The sequence below is a fragment of the Gymnodraco acuticeps genome, unplaced genomic scaffold (genome assembly GCF_902827175.1).
Source record: "Gymnodraco acuticeps unplaced genomic scaffold, fGymAcu1.1, whole genome shotgun sequence".
Taxonomy (NCBI): Eukaryota; Metazoa; Chordata; class Actinopteri; order Perciformes; family Bathydraconidae; genus Gymnodraco; species Gymnodraco acuticeps.
In genome coordinates this window covers 782,038-808,662 of record NW_022990037.1, presented here as the reverse complement: position 1 = coordinate 808,662, position 26,625 = coordinate 782,038, and the positions used below count along the sequence as shown (strand labels likewise).

Below are 26,625 nucleotides of genomic sequence, written 5' to 3'. Positions count from 1 at the left end.
AGAAATACTGAGACAGCCCACCTGTAAACAACTGACATTCCTGTCAGAGGAGGAATGAAGACAGGCGAGTTTGTTTACAGGTAGCCTTTGTTGTGAAATGACCATTGACTGTTGATCTTGTGGCAGATTCTGAAAAAAAGAATAAGTATTGTTGTTTTAGGCAATTTAGGGTATATAATTAACACTTTTATTGAAGAAAGTTTGGTTTTCAGGTTTTTAAAGTACAGGACTGCTTTGACATTTTTCAGCTGAAATACAAACCCACCAGACAACATGCCTGACAGGGAGTGAGGGGCGTACTCTGGTTTCAGGGTAAAACAGAACTCCATAAGAATGGTGTGCTCACTGCTCATCAATAACCTTTAAAATAATGTATCTTGTTTCCAAAACCTGAAAACTGAATTGTGTCTCGATAGAAAACAAAGGGCTATTTACTACCAGTAGTACTGACAACAATCTAAAACTCCAAAATGCTTATTTGCCCTTTTCCCTTAGTCGTGACAGAGGGTCAAGAGTGTAAGAGGCAAAGACACGCATATCATGTTCACTCTCAAACTCAGCAGACACAAATTATAGACCAGACAAGTTACAGAGTAGTTACATTGAGTAGAAAAACATTAAGGTAATGTTTAACAGAAAAAACAGTGACTGCCTTAGCAAGATAAAACCATTGACCAAGTGTTTTTTTAATCTCTCCAATCATCTGTGCTGCTTCACTTCTACCTGCCGAAACACGACACCTGTGTGAATATTACAAACTGCTGATCAACAGATACCTCCTTCGCCTTTCGGTAACATGAAGTATGATGTGCTCAACATGCATTTCAAAATAAACACATTGGGAGAATGGGGGTGTTCAAGTTCATGTTTAAACAATGAATGAACTTTAAAGGTGAGGTAGGTAATTTTGGAGAAACCAGGGTTGCATTCCAATAGTCCATTTAGCTTAACCTTCCTAACGGAGTGAAATGACCCGGAAATACGTTACTGGCAGCCATGATAAGTGCCGTTCCAATTCTCCAAATTAAAGGAAAGGAGGTTTCAAACTTCCTTTATAACCTCCTTTAGCTTAGGAACCACTGGACCTCCCTAACCGAAAGGAGAGGAGAAAATGCTGCCCCACAATGCATTGCAGCCGCAGCATTTGCCATCACAACAGTCGGCCGTTCACGGAAACAACCGATTATGACCGAGAAATGATATCATGAAAGTTACGGTGCTTATTAAGCATTTTAAAACGTATGTGGTAAGTTGCCAAAGTGCTTTTTTCTGAACGTTCATCAGTATTATAATCAAAAAGAGAAATATGAACGTTAGTTTTTACTGAAATGATCAAATAAAGTCAACATTTCACAGTCTTTACTGAGCTGTGTGGGGTTTGTTCAACTTTTAAAAGATGTTTGAATGGTGATATACACAGTGATAGATGTTAAGGACTAACGTTTATAATAAATACAGTATTTATGTTAAGATCTTTTCATACAATCATACGTATTGGGATCATTTGTATTAATGTGGACCGGAGGGAGAGGGTGACGAGCATAAGTTTCACTTTCCTTTTTTATTTCAATTCCAACTTTGGTCATGAAGAATATGTTTCTCTGTTGTCCACGTTCATAAAGCATAAAGCAACAGCATCAGAGCACGGTGCAGAGTCTCTAGATGAGTTTACAGTAGTCCCTCCTTATTAAAACATCCATGTTGTAGTCCGCTGTATAGAAAACTGTAGTTTCCATAGTTTCCCCACAGCAGCAGACGCACATTCATGACGTCCGCTGGCGCATCATAAACACGTCGGATAGTGAAAGTGCATTCGGATTCTCTAAAGTACCGCGGTCTCTTCTCCTAAGTCCTTTTGAATTCTCCTATCCACTATCCCTTAACCCCGTGACGTTTCACTCAGAGGTCAAGGAATAGGAGATAGGGTTAGAATTTAGGAGCTGATTTTTGGATTATCGGAACGCAACCCAGCTCGAGTGCGCTAGAATTTGAAAATACACAGCCGGAAAAAATGTGCCACTTCCTTACAGAGCCCCTCCTCCAACACAAACGAACGCGCATGACCAATGAGGGCACGAGATAAGTTTGTGTACGATGGAAGGCTGACAGGCAGGTAGACCATCCACATCTATTTCGTCCCTACTGACCGCCAGAGGCGGTGCTTTCAGCACTGGATATGTCCATCGCGCGCATGCGCAGCTCGAGTACCAATACCAACAAAGTCACCTGTGATCCACGTGACACCGGCTATATCAGCCGGTGTCGTCAGAGGATCTGTTCCTTTCATCTTCTCGCGGCGCGAGGGTACCGCGGCTACGTTTTTGTAGCCTACAGCGTTCAGGTTTGAACGTTTGATCTGAGGGATTTCTCTGCAAGCAGCTGGCCGCGTGCAGCTTCGTGACTGACAATCGGAGCTACGGGTCGTTAACGCGTCCTCCAGGAGCTGTGGCCGGCTGTGCAGAGCCTCGACAGACAGGTTTGTGTCAGCTTGTTGCTGGTGATGGCTGTGTCCCCGCACCCTCTCCCAGCCAAGTTGTCCTGATTGCTGTCTTATTTTTTGTTTGGCTTAGACTTTCTGGTGACGACAGTGTTCCCGCTTCCTCTCCCATAAAGTTGCCCTTATGCTCTTTTGAAAGTTCTGCTTGTGGCGTTGTGCCCGAGCTATCATTAGCATTTGAGTCCCAGCTTTGGCTGTGTCCCTCATTCAATTTAACCCATTTTTCGTTTAGATGCAGAGAGTAAGGTAAGTACTTTCTATTTCTTAGAAGCTATTATCTGGTCTTAACATTTGTGTTCTGACTTGGTCGCTTGATTGTTAGCAGCAGCCGCTTGGCTAACACCTTGCTGTTAAGCTTAACTATTAACTCAGCCGGTGAGGGCAGCCGCTCCCGGTAACATAGGGTTTGATTGCAGTAGCGCTAGATCGTTGTATTACTGCTCCTAGTACTAGACTCCTAGCACCAGGATGATATGCAGAGAACATCTTCACTGCGGGTGCTGTGTGCTCCGCATGTGCGGTTACTACTGTAACCATGGCCTACGGTTCTATGCGGGCTGTTCTCTTTCTTAGAAGCTAATTATCTGGTCTTAACATTGTGTTCTGACTTGGTTGCTTGATTGTTAGCAGCAGCCGCTTGGCTAACACCTTGCATGTACTGTTAAGCTTCATTATTTAACTCAGCGGTAAACGCATGGTATGGTTGCAGTAGCGCTATATCGTTGTATTTACTGCTCCTAGTACTAGACTCCTAGTACTAGACTCCTAGCACTAGGACGATATGCAGAGAACAATCTTCACTGTGTGCTGTGTGATCTGCATGTGTGGCCATTAAGGACGATTTCATCCTCCCAATATTATATTATCTAGTGGGCAGCCGTTTGGCTGACACTTTTAGGCACCGGCCACAGTTACTACTGTAACTAAGGTTCTAAGCCGTAAGTACTGGCCATAATTACTACTGTAACTACGGTTCCAAGCCGTGTAAGTACTGGCCATAGTCAATACCGTAACTACGGCTCTATGCTGTGTAAGTACTGGCCATAGTTACTACTGTAACTACGGTTCCAAGCTGTGCAAGTACTGGCCAGAGTTACTACTGTAACTACGGCTCTATGCTGTGTAAGTTCTGGCCATAGTTACGACTGTAACTACGGTTCTAAGCCGTGTAAGTACTGGCCATAGTTACTACTGTAACTACGGTTATATGCCGTGTGAGCACTGGCCATGGTTACTGCTGTAACTACAGCTCTGTGCTGTTCTCTTTCGAAGCTAGTTATCTGGTCTTAAACATGTGTGTTATTTGACTTGATATCGCTTGATCGTTAGCAGCAGCTGCTCGGCTAACGTCTTGCGTGTAACGTCTGTTATTTTACCCAGCTAGGTGAAGGCAGTGCTCCCGCTCCCTCTACCGGTAATGCGGATGTAGCTACATCCCTTTTTCTGTTCGGTGAGTAGTAGCACCGCTCTACTCTTCCCGTTCAGCAGGTAGCTGGTGAAGGCTGTGTTCCCGCACCCGCTCCCGGTTACGCTGCGTCTGGCAGTCGTCTAACTCAACCAGTGAAGGCAGTTCTCGCCCCCGCTCCTGGTAGACGCTAAACTGCCTCGTTTTTCCGTTAAGCAGCCGGTGAAGGCTGTGTTCCCGCACCCGCTCCCGGTTACGCTGCATCTGGTATTCGTCTCTAACTCAACCAGTGAAGGCAGTGTTCTCGCCCCCGCTCCTGGTAGACGCTGAACTGCCTCGTTTTTCCGTTAAGCAGGTAGCTGGTGAAGGCTGTGTTCCCGCACCCGCTCCCGGTTACGCTGCATCTGGCATTCGTCTCTAACTCAACCAGTGAAGGCAGTTCTCGCCCCCGCTCCTGGTAGACGCGGAACTGCCTTGTTTTTCAGTTAAGCAGGTAGCTGGTGAAGGTTGTGTTCCCGCACCCGCTCCCGGTTATGCTGCATCTGGCATTCGTCTCTAACTCAGCCGGCAGTGTTCTCGCCCCCGCTCCTGGTAGACGCTGAAGTGCCGTGTTTATTAATCCAGCCAGGTGAAGGCAGTGCTCTCGCTCCCGCTCCCTCTGCCGGTAACGTGGGTGTAATTACATCCCTCTTTCTGTTCGGCGAGTAGCAGCAACGCTCTACTCTTTCCATTAAGCAGGTAGCTGGTGAAGGCTGTGTTCCCGCACCCGCTCCCGGCTACGCTGCATCTGGCTACCTACGGAGTGGCTCATTCATGTAGCGCCTGTATGGCTTCTTTTGAGCCATTGAGAAATGTGAGCATCTGAGGGAGGTTCTCACGGTAAACGCCTGCATGAGCTGTAGCTGCATGCCTCGGGCGCTCAGAGTGGCTAGAATCACTGAGGTGGAACGTCTGGCAGCAGCCAACAGACACCTCTCCTTGTCACATCCTCCTCCAGATCAATTCGGCCGTTCCCGGCGACTTGAGGGAGCGATGGCTATGTGTGCTCCCCCCAATAGAAGGACTAGAAAAGCTGTCCTCTAAAGTGGATCGGCTAGCTGCCGATAGGGGCATGATGAAGTCGCCTCTTGGTCCTTCAGCCTGGGCCCGGTGTAGGGGCCTTCGGTTGACGCCCCTCCTTCGGTTGGCGCACCTCCTTCGGTTGGCGCACCTCCTTCGGTTGGCGCACCTCCTTCGGCTGATGCACCTCCTTCGGTTGATGCACCTCTGTATGAGGAGGCCTTGTCGCTGGTACAGACTCGTCGCCAGGTTTCGCTGGCCCAGTCACCACTAACGGAGGCATGTAGGAGAGTCCTCCGTAGCGTACCAGTCGAGCCAGGGGAGCTGTTTAGGTCAGCTGCCCTGGAGGCACTGGAGCGTGCCGCCCAAGCTAAGCAGACCAGGCAGCAGCTCTCGGGTCTTCGCAGACCTGTGCCCACTCCCAGCAGGCCCAGGGGCCGCTCTAGCAGCCGCACTCAGCCGCCGGATTACAGGGGTGGTCTGCAGAGGTCTTAGCAGCGCGACCCAATGACTTTCGTGCCCCAGGTCGCCCGCCTTCCAGACAGCCTTGTGCCCCAGTGCCCCCCCGGTCGTCGGCTGCTTTCCCAGCAGCAGCTCAGTTACTGGGCGGTCTGTACTTCCATCCCTTGGGTGGTTTTCACCTTAACCCAGGGGTACGGACCGCAGCTCCGGCCCCTAGCCTTCGACTGGGTCTAATTGACAGTCGTCAGCGATCCGGCAGGGGCCCTAGCTCTGGCCCAAGAGTTGTCCGTCCTTCTGTCCAAGGACGCAATCAAGCCAGTAAGACCCTCTGCTTAGCCCAGGGGGTTCTACTCGGCGTACTTTCTCGTGAGCAAGAAAGTCGGCGGATTTCGCCCGATCTTGGACCTCAGAGGAATCAACAGATTCCCGAAGGTGCTGCCATTCTATATGCTGACCACTGCATATGCACAGGTGGAGTGGTTCTCAACCGTGGACTTGAGGGATGCCTACTTCCACGTGGGCCGGGCAAGATGGTGCCTTATATTCAGTTCCTCCGGCCCTTGGGCAGACTGGCAGCTGCCTCGGCCGCTGGGCCCTTAGGCCCGCTGTCGTTGCGCCCCATGCAGATGTGGCTGAACAGCCTTCACTTGGACGCCAAGTGGCACAGGGAAGTCAGGGTGTCGCAGCATTGCCTCCATTCTCTGTCACACTGGAGGGGCAGGGCCTATCTCCTAGTGGGCGTGCCCATGGGCGCCATCCCATCCCGCCAGGAGACCATCACCATAGGTGCATGTCTCTCAGGGTGGGGTGCAGTGCGGCAGGGCAGGACCGTTCAGGGTCAGCGGTCTGCCCAGGAGAGTGCGCGCCAGGTCAACGTGCTAGAGCTTCGGGCTGTGCAGCTTGCACTCACGCACTTCCTACCCCAACTGGGGGGCAAGAATGTGTGTGTTCCTTGGGGACAGCATGTACGTTGTTGCTTAGACAACAGTCCCTTCTAGATGGTGGACGTTCTCACTCCACTCTGAATTTATGTGGCTGCGATTTCTGCCCGACATGTTCGGGTCGACGGCGCCACGGCGGGGTGCCACAGGTCGGTGTCCCTCTTTATGAGAGGGGCTTTACGGCAGCGTCCCCCTAGCACCCCGAGGGCTCCGGCTTGGGACCTGCCTCTGCTGCCGGATGCCCTATCATCTCCTCCCTTTGAGACCCTGGCCCAGGTGGGGCTTAGGTGGCTGCCCACGAAGGCAGCATTTCTGCTTGCCATAGCCTCAGGGAAGCGAGTCGGGGAGTTGCATGTCCTCTCCATAAACAATACATGCCCGAGGTGGGACTCTCAGGCGTTGCCCTTTGGGCAAATGTGGCATTCCGGCCCGGAGTCCTTCCACAAACCCACTTCAATCAGCCTGCCCAGCTGGCACGCTTTGACATTCAGGAGTACGGCACGTCGAAGTTGCTGTGCCCTGGGGGTGCCCAAAGGGCGTATATCAAGGCTACTGCCTGTATACGGTAGTAGGAGCAACTCTTGATTTTGCCCTTGCGGCACTAAAGGAGGTTATGCCCTCCAACCAGTGGCTGCCCCACTGGGTTGTCGATACCATCTCACAGGCTTACGGGGCCAGTGGCCGCCCCCTGCCATCAGGCTGAGATGCCACTCTACAAGGAGCATCTCAACATCTTGGGCTGCCCTGAGGGTGGTGCCCCTGGAGACCATCTACGCCGCGGCGTCGTGGGTGTCTTCTGGCACATTCTCCAGTTGTCATCAGGTCAATGTCGCCACTCCCCATTCTTTGGGCGTGGTCCTTTCCGCTGTTTCCAGTGGTGAGCAAGGGCTTGGATTCTTCATGACATTGTTGGTATAAGTCATCCAGTGCTGAAAGCACCGCCTCTGGCGGTCAGTAGGGACGAAATAGAACGATAGTTACGGCTGTAACTACGGTTTTTTGAGTCCCGGATGACCGCCAGAGTTCCCTGTCACTCAGAATTCTTGTGTGCTCGCGAGAAGATTCTGGGAACAGATCCTCTGACGACACCGGCTGATATAGCCGGTGTCACGTGGATCACAGGTGACTTTGTTGGTATTGGTACTCGAGCTGCGCATGCGCGCGATGGACATATCCAGTGCTGAAAGCACCGCCTCTGGCGGTCATCCGGGACTCATAGAATCGTAGTTACAGCCGTAACTATCGTTACTTTAGCTGGGCCGACTAAAATGATTGGTCGTGCTTTTTACAGTACCACAGCTTCCACAGATTACATTTTTGTATGGATTTTTTGTCAAAGCACTTAAGATATTCATTGCTATCGGGATGTTAAGAGCATTCCATGGAATATAACAAAAAGTGTACCTCGAGCCGGTTTCTCAAACTTACCTACCCCACCTTTAAAGGTGCCCAGTGTTCCAGGGAACTCACCAAGTGTCAGAAAACACAACCCTCTCTCTTTTCCTCCATACCCAAATCTTTAAAAACGGGGCTGCAACGGATCTGATGCAGACTGATCCAGATTTTAATTATTTTCTACGTCACAGAAGTGGTGCTCCGCCTATATGGCCAACTCTCCACCTATCAGGGGAATGTGGGGTTGGGCCACCGCCGGCCATTGACGCTCGAAAGCGCTGGAGACGCTGTAGTACATATGCCAGGCCTGTAAGTGGCGCTGTAGTCTGCCACAAAAGCAGTGAAGAAGACTTCCCGTGCATGGTTTCCATGGTTGCCCTTCTGTTTATTCTCCGCTGTGCAGTGGCGACTGGTCATTAGGGGCAGGGGCACAGCCCCACCTAGTGTCAGCAGAAAGTATTAAAAATAATGATTACAAAAAAATGCAAAAAAAAAATAAAAAAATATATTAAATATATTTTAAGATCATGTTTAATCATCTGATTCGTCTGTACATTGCTGTATTAGTCTGTTTTCTTCTAATTAGTGTCTACAGTGTGTGCCTATGAGCTGTTTAGAGCCATGTGGGACAAAACCCGATCCTGCCCCTCCCTCTCACTGTCTAAGTCAATGGTGACTGTAAAAACTACACTGCACATGCTCAGAATATTTTCCTATTTAATGTGTGGCAAAAAAATAATGACCATAGGTGCATAGTGCTGCCATCCCCGTCATCTCACATAATTCAGAGCTGATTGGCTGTAAGTACGTGTGCCGCGATAAGTGTGACGTGTGAAGAGACGAGAGAGCTGCAGTGACGCATCCTAAAACCCGGAAGTATAAGCTGCGCATGGCTTCCCTTGACAAAAAAGCAATGAGATTTCTCCATAGGATTTTAGAAAATAGCAACAAATAAGATCTGTGGGAAACAAACCTGTTAGATAAATGCACGTTTTGTTCAGCCGGATAATATCCACATGTCTACCCTACTTTTATAATTTTCGAATCATAAATCTATTGATTAGATTAGATTTATGATAGACTTTTGAAACTACAAGAACATAAGGAGGACTTTTACAAAAAAGTAATAGAGATTTTTGTCCAAAAGGATAGGCAAATGGACTTAATCTTCAAGTCAAGGTAAGACTGCAATTTTATTGAAAATGGGATCTTACTAAGAGAGAACAATTCAATATTTAAATGATAAAATTACATTTTTTGGGTATCCTTCTGTTGAACTGTCTGTTTAAAATTAATTGAAGCATCAGACAAAAAAAGCTTTTGAAAATAATATTATATTTTGATTTAGGTCAAAATATAATATTTGTAAACCTGAAGAGTCAGTGCCAGTGCCTCACCAGCCATGAACCTCACTGCAGAAGCTTATAGACATCTACGTTTTTTGTGACCCACCACTTTTGTACATATAAAAACGCCACTGCCGCTGTGGCTCTTTTTCTCCCTCCCCGAGGCAAGCTTTTGCTCCTGCTGCTGTTATTCATTGCAATCCCTCCCTCGCTGTAATTCTCTCCGGTAGTCCACCAGCAGATGACAAACACCCACCTCTCCGCCTCTTCCAAGGAACGAGGGGACCGTGCGGCAGAGTTTCAGTTCGATTTTTTTCGCCGGTCAACATGTCCGTTACATTTTAAATCTTCCGGACAAAATTAGAAAAGTGCCAGTCAAAGGTCTTCTTTGTTATTCATTGAGCTTTAAAACAAATGAATAATGACTCTATATAATCATATATAAGAATACAACACGGAAGACGGAGATCTCTTTTTGTCCCCCTCTTCTCCCCGCTGCAGCCCAGCAGCTGATCTCAAAGCACGCTCCCCTCTCCTGCAGGGGGCGTGGTCAGCTGCAGCTCACAGAATCAGCCCCCTGCAAAAACAGGGCTGGAAAGAGCAAATAGAGCGAAATGAGGCATGGCTAAAATGCAGGATCTGTTTGGTATTTTGAAAAAAAAACAATATTTATATACTTTATATAGGTATGGCCCTACAATATATTGTTCAAATATAGCATGATAGGTCACCTTTAAGTGTCAATGAGTTTTGCCATTTTTGTGTTGACAACTGAAAAGTTGAACAGGAGAGGAATAATTGTCCTTATTTTTTTTCCACCATTGCTCTACAACTGTATTGAAACCTCTTTTACTACTGATTGTACAAGTCAGATGTTGATGAGTTAGACAACAGGTCTAAACTGCTTGAAGAAGTGGTTTATTTTTTCTAATGTATTTACCTGTGGTTATCAGCAGGAAACCGATGGACTGTCCACTCCGAGTAGGGAATGAGTCCTTAACCCAAGTGAAGGAGTTCAATCTTCGGGTCTTGTTCTCGTGAGAGGGAACAATGGAGCGTGAGATGGGCTGGAGAATCTGAGTGGTATTACAGTCACTTTACCGCACCGTTGGGACGAAGAAAGAGCTGAAGCTCTCAGTCTACCAGTCCATCTCTGTCCTACCCTCACCTATGGTCATGAAGGATGGGTCATGACCAAAAGAATAATCCTGGATACAAGTGGCCAAAATGGGTTTACTCCGGAGGTAGGCTGTTATCTCCCTTAGGTATAAGGTGAGAAGTTCAGTCATCTGGGAGGGACTTGGAGTGGAACCATAGCTCCTTGGCGTTAACAGGAGCCAGCTGAGGTGGTTCAGGGAGATGTTCCAGGCATGTTCATCCGGGAAGAGACAGAGGGGCAGACCCAGGACCAGGTGGAGGGATTGTATCTATACCCTGGCCTGGGAGCGCCTTGGAATCCCCCAGTCAGAGCTGGTTGATGTGGCCGGGAAAAGGGACGTTTGGGGCTCTGTGCTGGAACTGCTACTGTCGCGACCCGGCTCGGATAAGTGGTAGAAGATGGATGGATGGATGGATGGACAAGAGGGCACTTTTCAAAATGAACTCAAATGAGTTGTATTATTGCTGGCACGTGACTCTTTAATATTATATTTTTGTTACAAATTATAAGCGCAGTGTAGGGGTGTAACGGTTCACAAACATTTCGGTTCGGTACGTACCTCGGTTTTTTGGTCACGGTTCGGTTCGGTACGTTTTCGGTACAGCAGAATTTTTTTTCACAAAACAAAATATATATATATATTTTTTTTATTATTATTAAACTGTGAATAATGTATTCACTCAAATAAATACAAAATATAATAAAATAAACATTAAGGTGCAGCATTTCGATGAACTGAAATAATCTGTATTTGAACTTTACTGTACTAGTACTCACAAAACATAAACTATTAGTTTGGGGTTTTTAATTATTATTAAACTGTGAATATTCACTCAAATAAATACAAAATATAATAAAATAAACATTTAGGTGCAGCTTTTCGATGAACTGAAATAATCTGTATTTGAACTGTACTGTACTAGTACCTAGCAGCCAGCTTGACATTAGGACTTGCTTGTCATTGTATTTTCATGTTTTTTTAAAAGAAAAATGAACTTGTCCACATTGCTTGCCGAAAGGGCAGATCTGCTGGCACTAACAAAGTCTCCTGCTGTGGAGAACACCCTCTCGCTAGGGACGGAGGTAGCAGACACAGCCAGGTAGCGCTTTGCTAACATGGCAACATAAGGATATTTGGCGTTTGTAACAGCTTTGTCTCGGTCTGAACTTTTTGCGAGTGGTGGAGGCTTAAATGCTAGCGGGAGTTGGGTTTGCACTTCAGTCTTTTTTCTTTTGGTACCGGTGATATTCACGTTCGGGTGATGCCTTTTCAAGAGTGTGCAAGTTTGATGTATTGCCAGCCGCGTAACCAATTTTAGTTGAACAATGCCGACAAACAGCTTTGGTTCGGTCCACCTGTCTTTGTCCGTCATCCTTGTACGTAACTGCGAAACCAAAATGTTCCCAAACCGGAGACTTCAATGATGCTGGAGGATTTTCGAGCTCAACTTTATCTGCGTTCGCCATTTCGACAGTTCCTCAAATTACTGACTACATTTGAACGCATCCCTGTGACCAGCTCTCATAGTATGCCTCTCGTCCAATTAAATGACTTGCTCGCTCTATGACGCGTTGAACCCAATGTGAGCAAATTACTCTGAATGCTGCGACGCAGCACCTGAGATTACTTCCAAAAAGTTGTTCACGTTCTCAATTTTTTACGTTTAACGTTATATTCGTTCGGTACACTTCGGTACACATCTGTACCGAACCGAAGGGCCCGTACCGAATAATTTCGGTACGGGTACGTGTACCGTTACACCCCTAGCAGTTAGGTATTAGTGCAGTTTATGGTAACTTTTATTTATTCTGAGAGTAGCTTTGCTGGAGTTCAACTTCTTCCAGTTAGATGTAATGGAAGCTTGAAACGCAATGCTTTCCCCCCAACACTGACTGCAGTCATTTTCAAAGTAGAAGACATATACGTTGAAATGAAAGCTTTAGCGCAAGTTCAATAAGGAAGACCTAACACGAGTCACTTACACGTCACTCTATGGCTCCCTTCCCCCCTCATTAAATACGAGGGCGTCACCCCTCAGCAGCCAATTGCTGCACATGCTAAATTCCTTAAATGCCTGCTCTTCCTCCCTGTCAGTTGTCATTGCAGATGATCACACGCAACCCGTCTCCACCCCTCTCGCCTCCCGTCTCCTCCAGGACAAAGCTAAACCTTCCTTCTTCAGACCGGTCTCACCTACTCATCACCACCACCAGTGTCTAGACCCCGGGGATTTCATCGGAGCGGTTCTTTCCCTCCTGAATGATTATCCTGCAAACCGGGGCCTAATCGCCAAACACCATTAAATTCATATGACGTGTAAACAATAAACATGTAATCCTTACATCACGTCTCTCCGGTTTGAACTCTCAAGGGATGTGTAAGTTGACATCTGTTCACTGTTAAGTGTCAATTGACAGGTGATAACAGTTTAATCTTCATTTAGAGTGTTAATGAAACCATGGAACTGTGTGCTGCGCATCAACAGGAATCAGAAGGAAACCAAATGTCATCAACCCGGTCGTTTATAGCTTCTTAGACATATGCAAGGTAAAAAAACGGAAAAATTGAACATTGATATGATCCCTTTGTTTAGGAGGATGCTGTTGAAATGAATTCAAATGTACAGATCAATCAGCAAAAGGAGCTTTTAAAAAAAAAAATGGAATTAAAATTGTATTTATAGCAAGTTATGAAAGTTAAAAAGAAGAAAAGGGAAGCACTTAATAAAAAAAAAAATACAAAACATTTAGTAGGTTTGCTGGATGTGAATAAAGTGTGTATTTAAAGAATACTATTGATAATTGTTTTGAAATTTACAAGACAGCTTTGTTCCAATAAACAAGGTTTAATTGTATTTAATATTTCAAAACCACTCCCTCTTACATACAATCTGACATCACAACTTCAGCATCAAATATTAACCATAGACTATATATTAACATACAGCTGATGCAGACACAAAGTAAAATATATGTAACAATTTAAACATTTAAAAGTACAACAAATACATGGTAACTTGACATATCCTTGCCCTGCACAATTCAATGTGATATACTGCAACATGTCCCACAAATAAACATCCATACATACATAACATAAAACACCTTTAATAAACCAAAGCATACGTTTCCTGCACACTATGCATCTGTTTGGCTTCATTTTGCCACAATCTGTTTAAAGCACTGGTTGCCCCTTGTTTCTTTACAGCAGGAAAACAATGTCTTAAAATGGAAACTAGGTTTGCTTCATTGTAAAAAAGGATAACAAAGAATGAACTACATCAACCTTCCACAGTCAGAATGTACATGAGCAGTAATCATACATACAGGGAGATTCTAGGTTAAATACTTGAATTAAGGTGATAAGATTTGATAAAAGTCCATTTGTTCTGTCAATGCAGTGTATGTACATTCTCCAAAAATACATTGTATTCCAGCTTTACAACTCGTGATGAACCTCTGCAGCAGGAGAAGGCACTTTCTCTTTTTTTTTAATCCTTGCATACAGAAATCCTAATTTGACTGGGAGAATTTGAATGACAGAAAAATAGAAAACTCTGCAAAGCACTGCACTGTTTGGTGCAGCTTTTCAGTGCTTATTTAGATTCTTACTCTCACAATGTTCATACAAGTGACATCATTCATGGAGTGGGAACAAATAAAGCAGTGGATCCCAGGCTGTGGTATCATGGGTTTGTAAAGAGATGCACTGCTGAGCAAAGCTTGAAAAGGGAGATGGGAGCTTTTTATAGCAGCTCTATCTCCCACTGTTGGCTTGGCCTCTCATCATCCTCCGGCATAATCACCACATGGTCCTTGTCGTAGGATTTGCCACCTGAGGAAATAAAATATGATAACTTAATAAAATGTAGCACTAATTCCAAATTCAAGATATAATCTCATGCTATAATGAATATGGTAAAAATGTATTTTTTAGTAGCAGACAGTGATGGAACACATTCACATGGAGTACTTTTTAACAGTTACATTGTACAGAAAAGACAGTCTTCCTATGGATCTATCTATCTCATAATAATTAAGCGACTCATAAATGACCCTAATATAATTTTGCATTCATTTTTAGCATTATCAGGAAAAGTGTCATACATTCATAAATGATTGTGCAATTAGCCAATGCCAATGTTTTTTTCTCTCTCTTTTTTGTCATACCTTTGACATCCAGGACGAAGCCAAGGAAAGTCAGGTTGGTGATGAGGCCTCTCATCTTGGCGGACCAGTTCTGGATGGGCTGCCGGGTCTCTGCCCACAGGACCACCTTGGCTCCCGGCTCTACGTTGCCCACCACCTGCAGGCTCATGACGGGGGACAACTGCAGTACACACACACACGGTATAGGATTAGACCGGCTCAGGTAAGATGACAGGTTCAGGCTTTAGTTTGCAACTTGGATCAAACCTTATGAAATGTCCCACATATCCTGTATTGCTTACCTTGCTCTTGATGAAGCCGTTCTCATAGAACCAGACGTCGCTCATGGGCTCACACTCTGGTGTCACCACCACTCGTCCTGATTTCAGCTCCTCCACGCCGCCCTGGATCGACAGGAAGTGACCCCTCTCTTGGTTCTTGATGCGGAGAAAGTGGCGCTTCTGCAGGAAGAAAAATATCACAAAATATGTACTTAGAGTTAGAGATCAATGGAGGTTTGTCTGTGTTGACCCCACGCAAATAAAATCACATTCATTAATACCAAAGGAATAACATAAGATTTTTGTCATATTTAGTTTGAATAGTTTACAGTTTGAGCAGATAATCACATTTAATTCCAGTTCTTCCTCTTTTTTTTCATATATTGTTCTTTCTTTTACTTCTGGTACAGGCTTTGTGTTTGGTTAAACAGCCAATAATGTTATCTTAGGCATGTTCTGGTATTCATAGCAGTTAATGCTTATTAATTTGTTCTTTTTACGAAAGTTAGAAAACCCCTAACGTTTAAATAAATGTTCTTTAACTTGTGCCAATACTAAAATATAACACCAGTCACAAGAAACTGTACTCTTCAACCATTTAGTTTACTAATGCTGATTTACACATTTAATACAAATATTTACCAATATTGAGGGTTAACAAACCTGTCTGATTGGGAACATTGAGCCAATAGTCTCTAGCGAGCTAAACTTCAGCCAGTTGGTGACCTCAATTTGTTCCAGTAGGAATTGGCGCCCCCTGTAGTTACTGTATTGACATATCACCCAACTGCAAAGGAAGAGAGACAACATTAGAGAAGACTTTGCACTCAAAATGTTATTCAAAAAATAAAAGGAAACATTCTGAGTAAGGCTCATATACAGCTCTGGAAAAAATTAAGAGACCACTGAAACAATTCTCATTTTCTCTGGTTTTACTATTTATAGGTATGTGTTAAAATTATATATATTTGTTATTATTCTATAAAATACTGACAACATTTCTCTGTGATGGTAACCGACACTGGAATGAAATGGCTGCCATACATGTAGAGATTGAGATTTAAGAAACATTTTGGAGTGGTCTCATAATTCTTTCAAGAGCTGTATGTTAATGATATTATTAAATAATAAATGTTTAATGCTAAAATGTATTTATCACTTTAATGTTGCAGCTGGTGGAATTTATACTAGATTATGAGTTTCATCAAGGGATCAATAAAGTGTATCTAAACTTATAATAATGTAGGATTACATGAAAGTTATTTGTTTGATTTATTTGTATTTAATACATTTTTCTGAAGTATATAGTAGCAAGTATGTATAGTCTAGTACGTAATTAATTGTACTCAGTTTTCCAGCACTGCTAGACATTGTGTGAGACTCGTACCATCCGCTGTTGACTCTGACAGACAGGATGTGGTTGTTGAAGCCCTCTTCCATCATGCTGTGGATCTCTGAGTCCATGGTGATCTCTCTGCCCTCCAGACACTCCAGGCCAAACAGAGAGATGGAGGGGACGGAGAATGTCTAGAGAGGGAGAGATGGAGGTTCAGAGCGAGACAAAGGACAGAATACAGAGCATTTTTATTCAAATGAGGGCTCTCTCACTATCGGGACGAGCTTGGCAGAGCGGATGTAGGAGCCGGGCAGACATCCCATGCTGGTCAGATTGGGGTAGTCTCCTTCAGATAAGACGAACAAGTTCCCAGAGTACTTTCTATCCTCGTAGAGCACCCAGCTGAAACACAGACAAACGCATCGTTATGTTTGATCTTCCTCTATCTCACCCTCACTACTGCAACTCCATGTTGTTCACCCATGGACTTGTCCCCTTTTGATCTTTTTTCCTGTGATTATTGTAATGTTTTGGTAAAGGCTCCTCACCTTCCCCCGGACACTCTGCAGGACTTGGTCAGTACTTTTTCTGGGATTTCTTCCTGGTTGCGGTTAAAGATGTGACACTGGCCCTTGAAGTCTGCCTCAGTGTACAGTATCAGCTGTCAGGTAGAGATAGAAGTAAAGGAAAGAAATTAGATGAACACATTTATAACCTGAGGTGTTTTTTTCTTCTAATTATGTTTGCCTTTTTGGCACTGAATGCAACATACTACAAATCAAAGCTTGCCCTGTCCCTGTAAAAGCATCTTCATTCTTCATTTGTATAGTGGTCTTTTAATAAAAGGTTCTTACAAAATATAAAAAAGTAAACGTTTGGGTGTCTTTGGCTAAGGAAACCTTGGGCTCCGAAGCAAATCAGTTTCAAGCATCGTTACATGCCAACATGTATATAAAGGGACTTCATAAACATATGATCCAGCTTGTGGTCAAAAAATGGGGTTAAAAATGTGCACCATTCTAGTTTAATCCCAATCTGTAGCCCTGTTGACATAAAAGACATGTGTGCATCTGTTTAAAAACCCTACATACCATCATTTTCTTGTGTCCAAAAGTCAAGCTATGTTTTGGCAACTATCCTATCTAAGAGTAACATAACACTGCAGATAAAATTGCCTAAAATATCAGATACAATAATGATATGCATAAAACAAGATGAAACTGAGAAAATCAAGTCAGAATACCTGATTGCTGGTCCTTGTGCTGTCCGTTGGAGCCTTAAAAATAACACAGAAAAGCCATCAGCAACATCAGAAATGGATATTTAATTGATATTTTGAAGACGTTGTGGTGGCCCTCACCATCAGGATGGGCTGCACGGAGCAGATGCGGTTGTCCTGAGAGCCCCAGTCAGCACAGTTGTTATAGAAACCTTTCTCTAAGATGTACTGGTTACCAGAGAAGTCCACATGAGAATAGGCTATCCATCTGTAAGGAGGAAACAATCACCTCATTAATGTGATACATTCCCACTTCACAGGAGGATTGTTTAATACGTTGTAGAATCTTTCAACTTACGCCCCGCTGAATACTTGGATGGAGCGCGTGGAGGGTTTGTACTCCAACAGCTCAACGTCAGCAATGGCGTCCGTCACCTCGAATGTGTTGTCCTCCGCCATTCCCTCCTGGTCTTCCTCTGGCTGCTCAAACATCATCATCATGGGCTCTGTTAGGTCCTGCGCAAGAAATAGAAAATGGGTAAACTTTAATTAAGTCTCATGGGGATGAACAGCTATTTTGGCTGAAAATAACATTCTGTTTAAGTCACTTTTCAACTTGTATCAATGCTAGAATGTGCAGTGAAAATTAGGAAAGAGCACTGACAAATTAAAACTATCCCTGCATGATTAACAACATTACAAAAACTGCACAAATGAATTGATATACAAGGTCGAGCATCCTTATTGAAAAATATTTGAGTATTTTATGTGGCAGATCATACCTGCTGGGAACCACTCTATTCAAAATGTATTTGTGTTTTGTAAACTGCACCATATTAACATGATCCTGAGCTAATACATCGGAATTTGAATCATAACGCTGATTCAACTTGTGGCGCAGGACTATAATGGCCATTTATCAGGGTTCAAAGCCACCTTTACATAAGAAAAGACCCAATTGATGTACACAAATGATAAGATCGACAAAAGGAAACAAAACCACAAAGAACAATATATACACATAAAACAAAGTGAATAATGCAGGAAGAGATTAAGCACAGTTTGACTACAGGTATAGTTAATAAAATGCAAATGTGATGTAATGTGGATAATATAACCTATCATCGACTGCAGGTCTGACTTGACGTTTACTGAAACTCAAGATCAGATCAAAGTTAATCCTTCCATTACAAAATAATGTCATCGTTGGTTAAATCAAGGTTAAACAGTTCACCTTTTTTTGTAATTAGACAATTTCATCTGCGGTTAGCCCCACCCTTTGAATTATTAACAAACAAATATTCCTCGTTACTTACTGCTCGTATCACCCTGACGGAGCGCATCTCGGCGTCAATGCCCCCCCACACCCTCCAGTCGTGGTACTCCCCCTCCTCCAGCAGGTACTGGCGCCCTCGGTAGCCCTCCTTCTCGTAGCCCACCCAGCTGCAGAAACACACACATTATTTTAATCTTTTTCATAGTGGCTCTAAGCCCACCTGAATTGTGGGACTTCATTATTAAATCATCACTAAGAAGTATTTTCAAGGTTCAGTGGATACAAACAGAAAGGGCAGCACTCACATTCCTCCCTGGACTTTAAGAGAGCCCACGTTGTGCATAAAGGCCGTCTGCTGCCGGTCTTCTCTGGTCATGAAGTTCCTCATGTCGATGTGGATGGTCCTCGATTTCCCAGAGAAGTATGGCTTTTCAAATACCTCCATCTAGGAACCAAGGGTGTCATTTACAATTTGAACAATGATAGTTTCTAAAGTCTCAGTGATCATACTGTGTCTGACATGCAGTACAGTATGACAAGTGGTAGGAGAAGTACTCTAATCATATACTCATGTTAAAGTACATATTCTACAGTATAGAAATACTGTTAAAAGTGATAGTCCTGAATTCAGTTAGCTACTCAAGTTAAAAGTATATATATTTTACCAAATAACCCATTTCATAATAATAAAACATTATTGGACTATAATCAAACATTTGATAGATAAATGCAATGTTGGAGATTGTAAAGGTGGTACTAGTTTTTTTTTGTTTTTTTTAAATATACAGCCGATCAGCTTTATCTATAACAATAAAATATCCTGTATTGTTTGTTGAAAAAAGGTGTAGAATAACTGTGTAAACTAACCACGTAGTGGAATTAAAAGGTACAATATTTGCATATGAGATGTAGTATATAGTAACATTAAAGTAAACAATTCCAAGTACAATAAGCTTGACATTTTACTTAAATAAAAAGTATGTCTACTTAGTTACTTTACACCAATGCATATCACAGCCTAAGTATTAAGCATACTTTCTTACCTTTGGTTCACTTATATTTTCCACTTTAGGTTCACCCTGTGATGAAAAAGAAATACATTTAACTTAATAAAACAAGCAGTGGATATACTTTCATTCATAAGTATACAGACTCAGTAAAGAACATGGCTTTTAAAATATTTTTAACTGTGCCACTTACGACTTTGAGTGGATGCAGTGATCCCACATAGGGCTGTTCCACTCCCCATGCCGCGGGATTGGGGAACCCCCCCACCTCCAGGACACGGGGTATGCCCTGGAAGAAGGGATGTGCGTACACCAGCCATCTGAGCAGGAGAAAATACAGAAAACAAGATTAAATTAACCGTAATGGAAAATGATACACTATTATATGAACAACGTTATTATGTAGTTTCACTAGACAAAACATTTTTTCACAATGTATCATTCAGAACTCACAGCCCAGCATTAATGATGATAGAGTTGGCCTTGATGGGGTAACCAAAAATCCTGGCATCTTCAGACGTGTCTCTGAAGGTGACCTTCTTCCCTTCTGCGTTCTCCTCTGGGAAAAGACCGATTTCTGGGACGCTGTAGTCCTGAGGGAGGACAGAAAGTATATCCAAGTTGTTTCGGTTCTCTGATGCTGTTTTAAATGTATTTTAAAGCCCAACCAGGACCAGTTATTTATGATTGATACACATACAATCAACACATAACATAAACAACATATTTGAAAAGGATGTGTTTGCTTTTTACAGAAACATGACCAAGATATGGACTGAGCTGGGCATTTTACAAATCAAAAAGACATTTGTCATTACTCTCTGGTCCACAAATGGTGGACTATATGATGATGTTTAACAACCTTGAAGATAGCTCCAAAACTAAAAAGCTAATAATGTATAGCTTCATGGTTTTGTAATTCTTGTAGCTTATGTTGTTGCTTTGGTTCACATTGAAAAGTCTGGGACTATACAAAGTGTGAAGTATACGGTGGCTCTGCTGCACTAGTAAAGTAGTTAAGATGGAAACATACAGTGAAAAAAAAGATGTTAACAATTTGAGAAATAAATAAAACATTAACTTGAGTATATTCAATAGGTTTCTCCTTAAAATAATTGAAATATCAAATGCACCAAACAACAACAGGTGGTTGCTCGTACATTTGACACTAGATGGTGCTACAGAGTTGAAACCCCATCATAACTGATAGCTACTGTACTAAACAGCCTTTTTAGCATCAGATAACAAGGTTAAAGAGATAAGATCAGAACAGAAAGGATATCCGATTCACTTTATCCTATTTCTGACGACAGCAAAAACAACAGAGTGAAGTGAACTCACCCTGACCGCTCTTCGAATGGACCCGATGATGAACTTCCTCTCAGGCTTAGTCTCAGTTTTCTCTTCACTTGATTCTCCGTTCTGTTCTCCACCCTCTATCTGCCCGTTCTGCAGTTCCTCCTCTGGGGGGTTGAAGGGGGAGGTGAGCTCTAGGTCTCCCTCGTCCAGAGCGATCTTCTCCCCTTTGAAGTTAGGCTTCTCATACAGCACCCATCTAAGAGGGGGAAAGGGCTGGGGTTATAACCTCCACTGTAATATCAGCAGTTCTCCTGGGTGTGTTGGTATACCATGCACAGCCTCTGTTGATGTGTTCTATTATTTTGTTCTTCAACAGTGCTCAGACATGGGCACAAAAGTGTCTCCGTTTTTCTCTAAGTGACGTTGCTGATTATCTTCTCAAACAATGCAACTTGACTTGAAACATCTACATTGTAATGAATGTCCTAACATTTGTTATAATGTCTGAACATTACATATGCTAAGTTGTTAAGTTGCTGCCCATCATTTTGAGCCATGGATTTGTACTTACCTACTTATGTAGTCTTTAATTGTATTAGTAACACTGTCGTTAAAATGCAAACACTGTACATTTCCCTGCTGTGGGAGTAATAAAGGATTTCTGATTCTGATAATATATTAGTTTTTAATGGGAAACTGCATTAGAATAAACACTTCCTTCTCCTTGATATTTTTTAATTAGCTGTGGTTTGGTCAGTAATGCAGGGTGTGATGCTTCAGATGAAAGCTTAATTATTTCTTTGAAGCAGGTGTTAGCCTGGCGGTACAGGTCGGATCAGTGCTGCTCCAACTGAACACTGTGGCTAGGTTTAATAAAACATTCCACATCTGAGGCAAGTGTGTGTTTAAGCATGTGTGTGGGAGTTTGAACAATTTAAGGCATTCACATGACCACAGAGCATCAATAGCTGGTTTGTTTTGAAGTGACACCACATGAGTGTATCCGGAGAGGGTTCGGTGTTTTATTACACAACTATCATTTTGAGTGAAACCAGGACTGGAGGTGTAATCCTATCTACTCGTGCAATTTTGAAGATCTAAGGAGGCTTCGGGTTTATTGTTTGTTATCTGCAACCATTTGCGAAAGTTACACTCTAGCTGCACCGGATGGTTAAAAAACTAAAAATGTCTAAATGTCTTAAAAGTGTGCAGTGGTATTTGCTTATTGCCTTGTAGCAATTCCACTCTGCAAAGTGAATGCAAAATATACTTTAAAATCTACTTAACTTTGTAAAGTGACAAAATAAAGTATACTCAAAGCAGTCTAAAAAAGGAAGCCTTCATTTTCTTTCTTACCGTCAATGTACGCTATTGTCCCGCAATGCACAAGTAAATGAAGGAGACTGCAACAAATAAACTATGATGGGGAAACATTTAACACAAAATAAGACCTAACAGAATCACAATCTTAGGCAATTCCTGTGTCATTTCGTGCATGTACACATTTGTAGAAGTGCAGTATTTTGGGATACTAACTACTTACAGCACCAGCGGTGTACAGAAGCTACATTTGTAATGCTGTTTTTTGTACAGTAGTATTGGATTGAATATCGTTTTACGGGAAACATTTACAAATGTACATGAACTTCTGCAATGTGTGTGCCGTTCAGCCACTCACCCTCCTCTGACGACCCTGATGGAGATGGTCTCTTGCAGGTCCCATGGCGTAGCATCGATGACATCACTGCGCACCTCGAGCCTCTGCCCGCACATTCCAGGTCGGTCAAAGATATACAACTAGAGCAAAGGTGAAGAGATTTAGAAAAAGATTATAGATCAGATTTACTACATGGTGTTACTTGCGGCCCCAGGGCGGGCGTTTGCCAATACAGGTGTGATGTCTGTGACTGTGGCTGAGGGCAATTCCCTGCTCACTATGCACCTCTGCAGCCTCAGAAAGATGTATTAAAAAGATGTTTCGACAGAAAAGTAATTACCATGTAATGCTTTGCAAAGGAAGTCATTTTGGTAAGAATGTCGAAATGGCAAACCAGATAAAATCACAGGAATGATAAAGAGTTACTGCAAGCAAGAGTTTAACCTGTTTGACTGAAAAATCCTTTATATGGAAATGTCAAGAAGGGAGCCAATATCATCTTGTGGCACCATCTCAAGTTTCATGTCAAAGCATGAATCTTAAATGTCATGCTTATCCCTTAAGACATCAGATACAACACTGTAGAATGTAGGGGTATGGGAGTAAAGTTGCAGAGTTGTCCTAATTATTTATTATTTGCATTTGCTCAGTGAAAAAGCAGTGAGAGTTATTCTAAGATGGATCAATGCTAAAACCAGTCTAGTTAAGAATATAATAGCTTTAAGAGGCTCTTTGTTTCTTGAGCTTGACTTTGTTGACTGTTGCTTTCTAAATAACCTTTCCCCTTTCTACAGTACAGGCATGTTGGGTCCATTCAGGCTAAGGCCCTGGGGCATGGAAGAGTACCTAGAAGCTGATCCTAAATGTCAGCTCCACCTCTGGTTCTTAGGATTGCTCGTATACAAGGTGTGCTGCATGCAGCAGCAAGCCTGACCTTTAAAAGTCAATAATCATGTGTCTTGGAATAGGGAAATCTGTGCTTTTTAACGACATACATCACAAATACCAGGTAGATGTTGCCTGGGGTATTTGGGATGATCTGGTTAAGAACAAACAGTGAATGAATGTGTTGCAGCATAATTCCACACCACATTAACATCTCACACCTACCTATTATCACAATGAAACCTCTATAACATACAGCTGTCTCTGCAGTTTGTTCATATCAAGATAACTTTGCTATACACTGGTGCAGTTTAAACAATGGTGAAGTATATTCACCTCTAATAGCCAATTTTGTCATTATTCATATCACATTTTGTCCAACTCATTTTCAGTTTTCTCTAATAGTTAAATGTTGATGCAGAAACATTATATTTAACTATGTCTGTAGTAGGTCATTGATATAAGTTGAAAGAACATTGAGCTACACTAAATGCTTCAACCACATTCTAACCTAGGGCCTCATTTATAAAGGGATATACGCTCAAAAAATGGCATACGCCAGTTTCTACGCAATGTTTCCGATTTATAAAATACTAACTTGACGGGAAAACGTGCGGTCCTCCACGCAAACTCTAACCCATGCGTACGCACTAAGCACAAAAACGGGAGAGACGAGAAACTGCGACACCGTTGGCAGAAGGAAGAATGGAGAGAAATATGTGGAAATAATACCATAAATAAAATGTTACCTCTCATTTATCATATATGAATAATTCATTTTCAAACATTGATTAAAGCCAATCTTAAAATGATTAAACAAACGCCTGTTTGAGACTCCTCAGTGCACACAAAAACATTGGAGAAATAAATAAATACGGATATGTTATTGAAAACCACCTCGAATATGTTGTGTTAATGTTGTGAAATGTTTTCTCATAAATAATGCGGTAAGCAGGAGGACAGAATTACGTCTAAACTGACGCCGTTTTGCATTTCAGGTTGTAGATACGAGCATGGTTTTATATACTATCATGTTTAATCGTGTTTTATGCCGTTTGCCAAGACTTGATAAGTCGCTCGTAAAACACAGGAGGTATGGAAGCTAAGAACACCATATGTGGTAAATTGTACAGCTAATATAACACAACACATTAGTTGCATTTCCTTTAACTGGTGGATATAGGGTTGCTGCGGGGGGGGGGGGGGGGGGGGGGGGGGTTTGAGACGCACAGGCTGCAGTGGAGACGCTGCGCACAGCTGATCGACAGCTGGGACACAAACCACCAAATACAAAAACATAATTCAGATCCAGTCGTCATGACTCCACTCCGGAGTGATTCCCCGATCACTTCTTACAGTTTCTCATCAAGGGGGTGTCTCCTGTCCCCGGTACAAACACACTGCCTGAGGAAGGCTAGTGCAGTGTTTTTGTCATGAACCTTTTTCGGACCACTTATTTATTTATTTTGGTGACGATCCGACCTCCATGCTGCTACTCTGGTTCAAACTGCATCCACCAAACAATATGATTTATCTCGACCTCCCCAAAATAACCAGAATCTGACACAGTGTGAGATGTCTTTTTTAGCTGTTCAGTCGTCATTTCCTGCGATCTTCTTCATAAAGTCAGTCAACATGAATGAATGAATGAATGAATGGGCGTTTCTTTGACTATTTATAGGCAAATATGGGCGTTACGTGAAGCCCGCAAAAGCTGCACCGCATTTCGAGTCGGTTGTGATGTATAAAGGGAAACCGGCGTAGGAAGTGCTGTACGCACTTTCCTCGCCGGTGCGCAATGTTTGGTGAATCGGAAAATGTCGGGACATTTCTGTACCTATTTTTTGGATTTCTACTACGTAAGCAACCTTCCCACGTGAATCCTACGCACGGCGTTATAAATGAGGCCCAAGGTCTCAAAAGACACTGATATCATGCCTATGCAGGTATAATCTTTAAAGGGGCCCTATTATGCTCATTTTCAGGTTCATATCCAAGGAGTCCAATGGAGGCATTTCAGGCAGGGGGGGGGATTGTGTGGGAGAGAAGCTCCCTCTGGAATGAACTTTGGGATTTTTGCTTTTGCAGACCATTCTATCGATTTGAACACACATTCGCACATGTACTGTATCTCACTAGTATTTAGATGAATGTATTGCACTATGTCGTGTGGAGACTCACCTTTCCAGGACGAGGATTGAGCTTCCCATGCTCCTTCTCTTTTGTGAGCTACAAAAGAAAAAACACATTTATTTTAGAAAGCTTTCTTATATATTTAGTATTAACTTAGTGCATTGTCTTTTGTTTTACACACAGTCAAGATAAAAGCCAAGAGTAAGTACAGTGCTGTATACAAATAAGAGGACTATCAATAATACAAACGACTGTATGAATGTGAAAATAAAGACTGGACTTCAAAAGCATGAGCACTATTACACATTTTTAGGTTAGACCCCATGTCCGCATACATTTTATGTCGACTGCACCCAGTTTCTACCTTGTGGATTCACACATGCCAGACAATCTAAAAACATGTGTTTATGTTCAACAGGTTCTGTTGGTGCCGGGGAGGCAGAATGAGAACAAAATAAGCACCTCTATGACAGGTGTGAATACTTTACATTCCTCCCTGGTATCTATAAACCAGACATTCTAGTACTACTCCCATTGATAACAGGAGATCTGTTCTGAAATGACATGAGGATTGAGTGAGTGTGTGTGTGCGTGCGTGCGTGTTCTTTAGGACCTTCGAATCTCAGCTGGTATACTACTTGAATTTCTAGGTTGTTTGATTGTGCAACTCCGATTATGGTTGCAGATGAGTGCCATGCAATTATCAAATAGATTTTTCAGAGGGAGCAGTGTTTGGTCTCAGGTATCACTCCACTCTCTGGAAGCCCAGTAGGAAACAGGGTATGATCTGGATCAGGTTACAGACCAAAGTGGACCTCCTACAGAAGCTCTCATTTCAACAGGCCGCATTACTGGCCCACCTACCTAGCCCTCATTTACTTTAGAAACCTTTTTAATTGAATGCATTCTTAGGAAAAATAACCAAACTCAACCAAATGTAGTTAAAATGTAAATAAGAATGGATTTACTTTCTACATTTTTTACATTTTCAGTTAAAGCAAGGTGAGGGGATCAATGGTGCTTTTTCAGTATTGACCTTGTGAATAAGAGTCATTCACTGTTCACAAATGTACTATATAACAACAGAAGTTTCCATCTATAAAGCCTATTAGAAAATCT

General features: G+C 42.9%; 1 protein-coding gene across 1 annotated transcript in view; it reads right to left on the bottom strand.

The window, feature by feature from the left end:
• Positions 1 to 13,094: 13,094 nt before the first annotated feature.
• crybg2 (crystallin beta-gamma domain containing 2) overlaps positions 13,095 to 26,625 on the bottom strand; it is a 47,677-nt gene continuing 34,146 nt past the window's right edge. The window contains exons 7-24 of the mRNA XM_034215143.1: positions 25,555 to 25,602; positions 22,510 to 22,628; positions 20,874 to 21,087; positions 19,986 to 20,125; positions 19,726 to 19,852; positions 19,569 to 19,604; positions 18,831 to 18,970; positions 18,566 to 18,692; positions 17,608 to 17,765; positions 17,391 to 17,517; positions 17,274 to 17,306; positions 16,579 to 16,691; positions 16,303 to 16,432; positions 16,082 to 16,221; positions 15,358 to 15,481; positions 14,716 to 14,874; positions 14,435 to 14,594; positions 13,095 to 14,099 (exon numbers count right to left, since the gene is read on the bottom strand). Coding sequence (XP_034071034.1) covers positions 14,011 to 14,099; positions 14,435 to 14,594; positions 14,716 to 14,874; positions 15,358 to 15,481; positions 16,082 to 16,221; positions 16,303 to 16,432; positions 16,579 to 16,691; positions 17,274 to 17,306; positions 17,391 to 17,517; positions 17,608 to 17,765; positions 18,566 to 18,692; positions 18,831 to 18,970; positions 19,569 to 19,604; positions 19,726 to 19,852; positions 19,986 to 20,125; positions 20,874 to 21,087; positions 22,510 to 22,628; positions 25,555 to 25,602 — 2,184 coding nt within the window. The 3' untranslated portion in view covers positions 13,095 to 14,010. The remainder of the gene's footprint in view (positions 14,100 to 14,434; positions 14,595 to 14,715; positions 14,875 to 15,357; positions 15,482 to 16,081; positions 16,222 to 16,302; positions 16,433 to 16,578; positions 16,692 to 17,273; positions 17,307 to 17,390; positions 17,518 to 17,607; positions 17,766 to 18,565; positions 18,693 to 18,830; positions 18,971 to 19,568; positions 19,605 to 19,725; positions 19,853 to 19,985; positions 20,126 to 20,873; positions 21,088 to 22,509; positions 22,629 to 25,554; positions 25,603 to 26,625) is intronic.